Consider the following 12,010-nt stretch of genomic DNA (forward strand, 5'->3'; position numbering starts at 1 on the left):
AACCAACGTCATAATTACACATGGTATCAGTTTTGTGAAGAAACGAGATAAAACGTTCGGAAGTGTATCGATATTTAAGGTGCCTCCCTCGCATGTCCATGTCAGATCCATTTCATTTAAAGTAGAAAAAATATATTTTCCTTGCTGTAAAGGATTTACTCCAGGCAATTAAAAAAAAAGATTTTCAATGCACTGAAGAATACGACAACTGGATAAAATGGTGAGACAATCTTTTCGGCCCATTCGATCGAATATAAGGTAAGTATACGAGAGCTTAATATTTTATGGCAGTAGGGACAAGGCCTTATGTACTTCGCGTATATAATACTACATACTAATTCTGTATGCAACAAAACGAAATATGTGGTTTCCAAATTTATTGTGTTTTGCATCAATAACTGCGACAATTTAATTTAGTTCAACGCAATACTCTGAACAGCCAATGAGCCAAACATTGTAGACGCTCAAATATCCATGGCCAGTATTTTTGAAAATTTTCAAAAAGTTCCGGGTACACCTTAGACATTTCACTTCTAAAACGTAACTTTTCCTAATTCATTTAAAGAGATAAGTGCGTACCTCTAGATCGTCATTTTCATGATAACATGAAATACATAAACACGCATAAAAACGTTTATTGTTCCGCTCTCTTTTTATTGAAATTGCCCCATTAGAGCCTTTCAATCAATCATGTTTTTATTACATCTCAACATTTCGTTTAATTCTTCAGTAAATCTCAACAACAATAGGTTCATGACTTGTAATAACAATGCAAAAACATAAAGCCTTATACCAACGCACTTCAAGCAAAAGTGCTTCGAGTGACAGCTGCCAAATAAAGTAATATTTTGTATGAACAATTTGTTCAGATTTTTTTACAGTGCAAAAATTTGTGTCCAGTTTCAGTAATCTATTAATTTATTTGAAGTGTGTTGCTCATACTACAAAACCAATCTAGTTAAATAGCTACCGTAAACCATTTTTCCGAAGATTTTTTTTTTTAAATATTAAGGTTTTTAGTTTGATAACCCAACACTGACACTGGGGTGATCGGACCCAATGTTCACCTGTTTAACTCTAATATTTGTTGTCAATTCCGTTATCTTCTTTCCTTTTTAATATAAAATCAGAATAGTGTTTTCGTTTCTACATTACATCCTATCTCTGTGCTCCTGTTTATTATGTATAAGTAAGACACAGAGTACACTTTTTAAGTTCATAAATGAATTAATTTTAATGAAATGTTGCTACTCAATTGTATCCCCCCAACAAAAAGTCCGACCAAAATTATTTCTTACAAAAGCAGTTTTCCATCTTAAAAGCAAATTGCTAGCCTAAGGAGATTTCTTTTAAGATTTTATCGTGTTTACTTCATCCATGTATAAAAAAGAAGGTGTCGTCGTCGGCAGTTCTCTATACTTACATTTAGATACGTCTTACTCTCAATTTATGATAATCTGGTTAATCCCGTGTAGTTACATGTACATTCCAAAAAAAAAGTTCTTTTCATAATATTCTTTGATAACACAAAGCTAAGTGATCCTATTACATGGATTATCATATAATTTAACAGCATAGTGTTATAAGTGTTATACTCATGAATTGACATTTCCATCTGATTTGGGTATCCTTTGTTATCTGACTTTTTATTATATAAATCTACGCACACCTTCCATTACTTTCCAGAAGATACACAGTGGTGGTTATGTAGGTCTTTCGGTACATTTACCGTTTGAAAAGTTAGAATTGGGAAAATGGGTCAATCAAATTTATAATTCAACAATTTTTTGTTGTTGTCTCGAGCCGTTTTCATTATTATCTTTTCTCCCATTCATCGTAATTGGAAGAATATGATTGCAATATCCAACAAACGTCAGTTAGTAACAAACTTTTCCCATCAAAATATTCACACAAAAAATCATTTGCCAAAGTTTAAAGTTTGCCATTAAAAATACTTCGATAAATCAAAATGCATTTCAAGTACGGAATAAGTAAACATTTTCCGTTGTTATTCCTGAAGAGAATTTCCTACATATCCCAACGAAAATGCATTCACCACGTAGTTACCACCCATTGTAAATATCGAAATCGATGCACCAAAACATTTCGCTCGCTCTCTTATTACCATGGAAACACCCAATATTTACCACCCACTCTCGATATCGAAATTATCGAAGTCGAAGAGAGAGGACACATTCGCTCTGGTTGCTATGGAAATGTCTTAGTTATTTCTCGGAAAATCGCAACTTTTCTCATATTTGAACTTGAATTGAAGATAAAAGGAGAGAAATTCACGTAGGAAAATGTGTATACTGAGAGCGTATTCGATTCGTGTCGTAGGTCCAACCATTGCTACATGTGATTTCGTGAAAAACATTTCCTTTGCAACCCGTATACTGTTTATGTATACCAATCATTTCTATATAGGTGACACAACTCGTAATACCATAAAAAAGAACAATTTCTCGTTTATTTCGTATTTCGACATGTCGGGGACGATGTTTCAGAGATGTACCTGTTTAGAAACTGACCTGAATCAATACAATGCATACGAATATGTTGGATAGTACTACCTGTTTTGATCAATTATTTGGGTGTATAGACTTTGGAATAAATCACCTAGCTATCACATACGCTATAAAAGTGGCAAATTAATCACTTTTATAACGGCTAATACCATCCCTCCTATTAGAGATGAAAGGAAACATCAAATAATTTTGCAATAATTTTTTGATGGATTCTTGTTTAATGTCTGGTAATAGCTTTTGTGTAGCACATTATGTTTGGTGCGTCAGCATAACTTATAACATTTTCTTCATGAATTCGAATTTTGAATAAGCAAATAGCTAAAGAAGGAAATGGAAATCATTTGCGGCAACATAATAAAATTTGTGTTTTTTTTCATCATCATCTTCGTCCTTAATTCAGTCGACATTTTCTATGTTTACAAATGCGATAACAAGAAAACACTTGGTAGCTCTCTTCTATATATAAATCTATAATACACTCCGAGCTGTTTTAATTAAAAGCCTTTTATTGAAGGCTGATTGATGATTTAATTTTTAAATGTTTCATTTCTGTCGCTCAATTAAAGGTTTTTTGTGAGCGAATTTTCGGCTGTTATTCAATAATGAACTTTGAATGTAGGACACGCCAATTAGTTCAGCTTAATGAAGATTTAGAAAATTGGAATGCTTAAGTGTCTATAATTGACACGATATATATTTTTGCAAAGGGTCGATGGTTGGAATATTATAGTAGTGATGTGAATGCACATATAAATGGGATGTCGATGATATTAACACATTTTTATTGTTATCGAAAATTCGTATATTTGCTGCATATGACACATGACTTGGTTAAATTGTTGGTTCCCTTGCATTCGGATGTTATGAAGTTCTTCATGAATTCATTAAAAAATGACGAGAAAAATACGTGCACAGCCTTCGGCTGGGGAAACAACGCTCCAGCTCGAAGACAGACAAATTTTGCACCACCATTGTCAGAGAAATGCAGGCAATTAATAATATAAAAATGACGTGCAATGTTTCAAACGCCACAACAAAATTAAAGTCGTTCTGCAATGCAACCTAAATTAGTGTAAGATTAAAATCCAAATGAAATATCCATCCGAGAATCATACCACAGACGGCTAGCATATCGCCAGAGTCACTATAGAGTTACTATAGGGTTTGTTACATCTCTTAATTTGAATATTTACAGCAGAATTTCTTCAGTAATTTTTAAATTTAATTTGTTATCAGACAGAGATCAAAAATCAAGGATTTTCCTTGGTTAAGCTAAGTATACATCTCACGAGCGAAGGGAAAATTACATACCAAAGATTGTCAGTGTCATAGGTATGAGCGGTCCACATTCTCTCACATATTTTCACATCGCTCGGTGGTGTATACTGAGCTTTAGGAAAATACCGAGCATCGTTATAATGCCAAAATGAAAAAAAAACCGTCTGCTCGTCATAATTAAATTTTTCTTTCACATAGCAAACATAATGTGGATTATTTAATAAACCCATCTCCTATTCTGATGTTGTCGTTGGAGTCAGCCATATCTGATAATTGAATTTCGTCTTTATATGCAACATGCTCCGATAATTAATTTAATTTCCGATCAATTAGAATTTCAAAACGTTCCAAATTGCTTCCAGGTAAATGAGAATTATTTAATAGAATATTAGGGCTATAAGGCTTAACATCAATCATTTTTTGGCCTTGGCCAACGCACTTCATCATCACTTTTGCTTAGATGTGGCAAAGATCGCAAATTATCGCCAAAGTTACGTGAAAAATATTTTCTACGTTTCCATGAAGATATTATATGTATTGACGTCGTTAACACAAGAAAATGTATACAAATCACTGAACAAACGACAATACAATCTGAAATCGGTCAATAAGAAGACCTCAACAACGAAAAAAAAACCTCAATAATAATGGTCACATTACATTGACAATATACAGTATAAACCTGAATGGTATACAAAATTGCCTAAAGGTTGAAACTAACCCAATATTCCTTGGGGTAATCTGCATATTACACATGCTAACTTCACCTTTACATGTTTTCCGATATTTATTCGATCCCATTATACCGAAATTATATAGACTCCAGATAAATGAACAGTTTGTGGTTGTTCTACATTATATTGTGAACATTTATATATATTTCCCTTCAAACTATTTATTTTAGTGGTTACTTATACAATCATGAAATAAATATCACTCTTGCGATGAAGCAAACCGCAATAGTAAGGTCTGTGATCTCTTTTGTTTTCATGTCAGAATTTCGAGTTGGAGAGACGTTCCTTCAGTTTGTGAGGATGTCCGAATCTGTCCTTCTTCTTCATTCACAAGTACACATATGTTTTCAACCGCTACATGTTTGTTGAAACTAATGAAGTATAAGATTTCGTATAAACCATTCTTCATTGAATTTATCGTGATATGACTGCTTTTTTAGGATCCTTTTATCGTCTTTAATACATCACTTCAATCATTATTACCTTGTTTACCATTCACTTTGAACTAAATACCGAAAATGTCTTTTCCAAGCCTTTTTCTGTGTATCCCTTTCATGTTTGCAGATAAATTGAACCTTTTACCTGAATATGGTTCACCAAGCCTGACTACTTTGCCAAATAAGCTTTCCTATTCCATACGGTAGGAACATCACATTCCGAAAATTTATGGTACGCAATAAATTCATTCGCAGTCGCACGACAAAAGTAAGCGAACGTAAAAGACGAAAATCTTTTTCATGTGCAAAAGTCAGAGATATTTTATTCAATTTTAAGAGAATGGAGAAGGCTTCATATTCCCATCCATTTATATATGTGAGTTTCACATTCGTAATGCTAAAGTGCCAACGCATAACTTTTTTTTCTTACTTAATGTTGTAAGGGGGTTGACATATTAGAGGAAACGTGATGTAGTGACACTTTACCCTCATGTCCTTGTTCGTTTACCATATTATATATGAAATTTCCCTGGAGAAGAATTTAGGCTCATACTGAACGGAAATTTTATTATTTTTTTTGAGCGATATGTATCGCAAAAAAACTACGTTTGATCTTTAATAATGAAGCCGACGATGCATTTTAAAGGAGTTTCGGTTGTAATTAGTCTACCATACACATCATACACACACATCGGCGTAAGCATTCAGCGAGACTTTTCCAGACTTAGTGATTACAGCATATAGAAGAAGTGTAAAGTTTTACAGAAGATGAAAAGAATGAAAATTATCCAGACTGTACGTGCCTTGTATATTGGGTGCGTTCAGTGTAGGAGGAAGAAAATTCTTTCAACGTGAAACTACAGTAGCATGTGCAGTGCAATTGTGTACGACAGATTTCGACGATATCAATGCATATGGCCTTCATCCAAATGGATATGCTTGCACCACACAGTGTAGACTCTATCAAATTTACTTTCATAAACTCAGAACAACTTTGTCAGAATGTAGAGCGCAAAAAAATGTCGTTGAAGATTTTTGACTTTTCAATATTTCACTTGAGTTCAGATTATTATATTTGCTGCCTATAAACGGCTAACGAGAACAATTTATTTTTACCATCACTTTTACCATACAATTTCATTCGATTTAGTAAATAATTCCGTTCATATATACTACAAACATGTTTTCGTCCTTAAAATGATTATGAATCGAAAAAAAAGTCCATTAGCGAAAAGCAATTTTTGCTCAGTTCGAGAAAATGTTTCGGTTAAAGTAATTAACTCAACCTGACGTTGGAAAATAACTAAGTTATTGTAGCATATTGCTCTCAACACATAATTTACTATATTTGATTTTGAGACGATGAAAAATCGTTTCCTGGAGGAATATTGAAAAAAAAGTTCTCTTCATGCAGAATAACCATGGATTCCTTTAAAGTTTTCCACTTACTTTTATTGCACCGCCTTCTATCAAACGAATCAAATGCACATTAAATTTAATTGCAATATGATCTGCGATTATGGTGTATGTATGGTGTATATGTTTATAATACTTTTGCGCTACCGCGCGAATGCATTATTGTCGTACTTTAATTGCGACAATAATAGGATTTGTTTGGTACGCTAAATACACATATTACTTAATTATAATAGACTTGTACGTAACTATTTTTCCATAACAGATACACTAAATCCATGACAAAAGTGCAGCTGGATGATTTCGGTGCAATATGAGTCGCAAACAAAAGTTAAGGATCTTGCGCTATAATTCACGTTAGACTGTATAACAAATGATGAGACACGAATACATCAGGGGAAAAAATAGATCGAAAATCGGCCGAGTGTAGTCGCATATCTCTCCTTTGATATCAGTAGTTAATTATAGTAAGGGGACATAAAAATTGGCGAATTATAAGAGAAATGAAAATTAATTTTTTTTCTTAAAGCTACACGATGTGAGTAGAATGTGTTTGGTATAATTGAAAAGAAAAAGTACCAATGCTGACAGCGGTAAAAAATGCAACTTTAAATGTTCTTATAGTTCGCTTATGTGACATGTCCCCTTTCTACATTTAATTATTCATATTTTTTGTAGAATTTGCGTAACTTATGAAATTAGGATTTCGCGGAATTCTGCAAAATTTCATTAAATTTCGCATAATTTCAGTAAAATTCTCAAAATTTCGTTAAATTTCACAAAATGTCGTTAAAATGTTACAAATTTCACAAATAATGGTCCTGATACTGCTATATGTGCATTGGTCACCAAAACAGACAGGCGGGACAATTGTATTCTTATGTGAAATGTATTAATCCTTCCAAGTTCTGTTCCTTTAATTTCTATTCCAAACAATTAGGATTGATGTAAAATACGTATCAGGGTGACGGTAACAAAAACGCTACCAAAAACTCTGTCGCTATTAGGAACTCCCGAATTTGTGTGTCTTAGGGGCCATTCATAAATGACGTCCACTATTTTTGGTCGATTTTAGACTCCTCTTCCCCATAGTCACGCAAAAATGGTCAAATTTAACCCAATTCTGTTAGTGTCGTCACGTTTTCTTGAGTCCTCCCTCCCCCAGAACGCGGACGTCATTTATGAATGGTCCCTAACATGTTTTCACACAGCTACGTCATTTTAAGAGAAAGAGACAAAGAACCTTTAAATAAGCGAAATTTAAAGGAAAATAACGATAAAAAAGAGGATAAGGCAGTGTAGAGATAAAACTGAATTCACCTGAAAGAACAAGTGAAAGAATGGATCTGTGTCTAAATGCGGAGTTGTATTACCTTTAGTAGGTCAGCACATCATCATAGTCATCTGACCTTTAGTAGGTCAGCACATCATCATAGTCATCTGGAAATGTGAGATTTTTGTACGGGAAACCGCCATAAAGTGAGGTGATTCGCACACGCCTCATTATACGCGTGACCTCCTCAGTTTACTATAGTGCGTCATTCAACAGAATTATTTTATTCAAAATGAAGACAACATGACATAGGACACGTGTTACAGGAAAATATGGTCGCATAAAACGAGGGGAAACTACGCTAAAAAAAAATCTTCGCATCACACATTTACTTTTATTTACCCTAAAAATAATTGGAAATTACGATGTATTCAATTTACAATTATGAGATTCATTAAACAGATTGGCAGCAAGATTGCAGAGGTCACAAATGAAAAACGTTCAACGTCATATCTTATACAACGTTTAAGTGTAGCCACCCAAAAAGGTAATACGGCGTCAATCATGGGAACAATACCTCCATCCAAGAATTTGAAGGAAATATTTTATTTATAAAAATAATTATGTAAAAATGTCTCGATTTACTTCTTGGCCCATTAAAAAAAACAATTACGGTAAAGTTAAATATTTACCTCCTATTTGATCTAATTTACCTTCAAGTTCAAGACCCTCACATCAATGACAATCGACTCACATTCGAATCGACCCTCTAATGTATCAAATACTTGATCAATTCATTTCCTTTTTGATGAAATTTATCCTCCAATTAATCAATTGGAATTATTGCCTGTCCCACCAATTCCTCTAGTTGTTTTCCCCTCCATTAAAAATATAAAACTTTAGTCTCAAAAGTCTGTAACACAATTTTTTTCTATTTGAACTACAATGTTTAATTCGTAGTGAAAATAGAACAAACAAATTCAAAATTCCGTAGCCAATTGGGCAAATAAAAATTTAAATATTGGATCAGTATAAATAGGTCTCGTTAGGCTGCCTGATGAGTTACTCGCTATTTCAATTTTATATCAGATTCTGTTGTTCCAAACAGTATAGCTTTTTACAATGATTTCACTTAATACACGACATCTATTGATCATTGTATCTGTCCTGCTGATTGGAAATAGAGCTGTACATTGCAGCGACAACTGTGCACTTTATAATTCACTCAATTGGGATAATTACGATAGTAACTTCAACGTAAGGCCTATTTTCAATATAGTAATGTGGTATAAAACAAATGAACAACTTTGATAAATTTGTTTTAGGAAATAAGTGGTTTTTACTCTGTAACAAAAAGTAACCATCTGGATGTATTCGGTGTTTGTGAAGTTCATGGACTCACTCAACAGCCGAATGGTGACATTGAAGATCGCTTCGTTAAATACGGGTTAGTTCTAATTTTCTTAAATTATTTCTTTTTCTGAAATTTCAAATCGCTTTCTTGACAAAAACAGATCTGCATGCTCATCGGTATACAAAAATCGTATTACCAAAACATCGGCCGCATTTCAATTCGCATTTTTCAATGACGATGCAAACTGCATGCCTGCTGCACAGTACAGAGCAACTGACAATATGAAGATGAAAGTTGCAGCGGGCGGTTCATGTTTCTTCAAATCATTCTGTTTACCCGATGGTACATCCGTCGTCAATCTATTGTGTAAAAAGTTAAGCGCGTTGGAGTTGGTGGCCGTATTATTGTCGTCGGTAATACAGTTAGTGTTAAATTTACTCACTAGTACAGGCAATGCATTATCTGATGTTCCCACAAGTTGTTACAATGAAATTATTGGCGACCCAAGCTCACGTGCACTATTGTTACCTTAATTGATTCATTTTAATAAAAAAAATTGTCACAGTAAGGCAGATAAATACAGAATTTCAATGTGGCTTTGTTTTTCGTGTATTCAATTTTACACCATCGTGTACTATGTAAGTCAACAGTAAAAACTAGACTTGCGTCACAAACCTGTACTTTGGGAAATTTAGTTATAATTTCATTTTGACCACCAAAAAGATCAAAGAAATGACCATTTTGAAAGTCAACACAAAAGACGAAAGCATTACACTCTCGCGTTTCGCAAGAGAAGAGATGATCAAAACATTAACTGTCGAAATATTAAATACAGCCTGTAAATATTTTTCATATGCAAAATGAGCACCAGCTGAATATCACCAGCTGGATCTGCTAACACACACTTATTGTATGATAAACAATCAAAACACATTCTTAACAATGTGTTTACTTATTCATACGTGTTATGTGGGTTGCTAGGAATCTCGCGCCGCGTCATTCACAATAATTCACATTTTGACACATTTTGTATAAGGAAGATGTCACTTTGTGAATTATTGTGAATGACGCGGTGCGAGATTCCTTATCACCGTTATGTGCGCGTAGATGACGTTAACGTAGAAATGCACTGTGTGTAGGTTGTCATTGAATTGTATACAATACAAAGTGTTTTTGTTTGTACACCAGCTGGTGATATTCAGCTGGTGCTCATTCTGCATATAAGAAACTTTTAGCAATTGTAAAACAACAGTGCAACGATTGAATGCATTTTTTCTGCGAGCGTTTTCTTAGTGAAAATATTTGAAATCAAAATTAATTTAACTAATTCACAGGTTAAAGCACAAAAAAAAAACAGAATTGGTTGACAGTTGCACAAGTGTATAATGTGTATAATACATAATACAATGATAATGAATAAAAGAAATGTCATTGCACCAAGTGTGTGTTCATCGAAAGGCAACTATCGCAATCCTTTCCAGCACGGCAGAGTAAAATAAACCAGGCAGGAGCGGTTCATTTTCGAAACGTCAAATAAGGGACCTAATACACTGTATGAAAATGAGTGTTCATGACAAAAGCTGAATTAATGTTACTTGCAAAAAATATAGGGCTACTAGATTACTCAGGTCCCTAGTCAAATCAGTGCTACTGTCTGGTTAACTTTACTCTGTCGTGTTTGCAGATGTATGTTATGACTCAACACTGAGGAAAAAGTTGACGGTTGCGTCCCCAGGTAATGTAATTTTTATACAAAAATCACATTATCTGTGACAGGTAATGCTGTTTTTGTATGAGAAATTTCATTACCTGGGGAAAGATTATCTGTCACAGGCAATAATCTGAAAATTTTTTTGTCAGTGAACTTTCGATAATCGCTTCGGTGTTTTGTCCACCAAAATGTCATTACGTTTTCATATTGTAGGCCGTAGACTATTTAAAATCAATCATCAAAATGTTTTATCCTTCGGTTCAATTAAAAACAGAGCCTGACTTGTATCACTTTGCATTTAAATCGTTCGGTATTTTAAAGTGGGTATTTTATATGTAAATAAATAATGCCATCATTTTCATATAGGACGACATAGAATGTTGTTGAACACTCGTTGGCTGGAATTGCAACAGTTAGTATACAAGCATAATACAACAGCTACCTACCTCTACTTCCATTTATTATATAAAATTTATGTTTTGCGATTTGGAGTGTTAGTCATGTCAGTTAGATCGTCAGGTACAATTATTAGAGCCGAATCAGTGTCTCATGTACCATATGGGCACTTTGGGCAATTGCTACTATACTTAGTTTTATATTTTGAGTGTCCGACAGTTCACTATAAGGTGCATCTTGTTTTCTTTTCGTCATAGATAATTGCGTGGTTTCTTCTTTCTGTTCAGCTAAAATTTCGTCTTTTGAAACGGACCTGATAATGTCGGACTTTTTGGAACGATCCTTAAAAATTTAACACCCGTCATATCAACCTGGAACAAAAATTTGTCACTTCAATATTTGCACTAGAGAAACAGTATTTCGAAACACCCCTGGCTATGCTTCCCACATATTTTTATACATATCGAACGAGCTATTCAGACCAAACTTTCTCATTCCATTATGCACTTTAAAACCACATCTTGTGTGAGCATAATGAATTGAATTTCAATAAGGGTGGCCATTTCCGATTTAGCTAGACCGAGATATTTTCTCGTCAGCAAGCGATTGATTTTCATGCACAATCCAAAACATTACCCAAACCAATTTTTAAAGAAGACTGAAACGATAACTAATCGATAATTATGGGGAGGAGACAAAACTATTCATCTGTACTTGACTGCAATGACTCAACCCAAGGCTGTATACTTTGGGGAGGTCATGCAGATCGCCATTTTATTAGATACGCGGGAACACACCTTTTCCATACAAATAAATTCACCAAAATTGAATTTGTATGGCGTGGTGAATTTTTTGTATGTAACGTGGTGTGTAACCCGCGTAT

The 12,010-nt window shown here is 33.9% G+C and overlaps 1 protein-coding gene across 1 annotated transcript; it reads left to right on the forward strand.

Moving 5' to 3' along the window:
* Positions 1–8,744: 8,744 nt before the first annotated feature.
* Positions 8,745–9,608, forward strand: LOC119069124. The gene is made up of 3 exons (XM_037173022.1): positions 8,745–8,923; positions 8,992–9,113; positions 9,181–9,608. The coding sequence occupies exons 1-3, from the start codon at positions 8,789–8,791 to the stop codon at positions 9,551–9,553; spliced, it is 630 nt and encodes a 209-aa protein (XP_037028917.1). The 5' UTR covers positions 8,745–8,788; the 3' UTR covers positions 9,554–9,608.
* The last annotated feature ends 2,402 nt before the right edge of the window (positions 9,609–12,010 follow it).

The sequence above is a fragment of the Bradysia coprophila genome, assembly GCF_014529535.1.
Source record: "Bradysia coprophila strain Holo2 chromosome X unlocalized genomic scaffold, BU_Bcop_v1 contig_26, whole genome shotgun sequence".
NCBI lineage: Eukaryota > Metazoa > Arthropoda > Insecta > Diptera > Sciaridae > Bradysia > Bradysia coprophila.

Coding starts and splice junctions, on each gene's coding strand:
- LOC119069124 (XM_037173022.1), top strand. CDS start 8,789: ATGATTTCACTTAATACACGACATCTATTGATCATTGTATCTGTCCTG. Junction 8,924..8,991: donor ATTACGATAGTAACTTCAAC/GTAAGGCCTATT, acceptor AATTTGTTTTAG/GAAATAAGTGGTTTTTACTC. Junction 9,114..9,180: donor GATCGCTTCGTTAAATACGG/GTTAGTTCTAAT, acceptor TGACAAAAACAG/ATCTGCATGCTCATCGGTAT.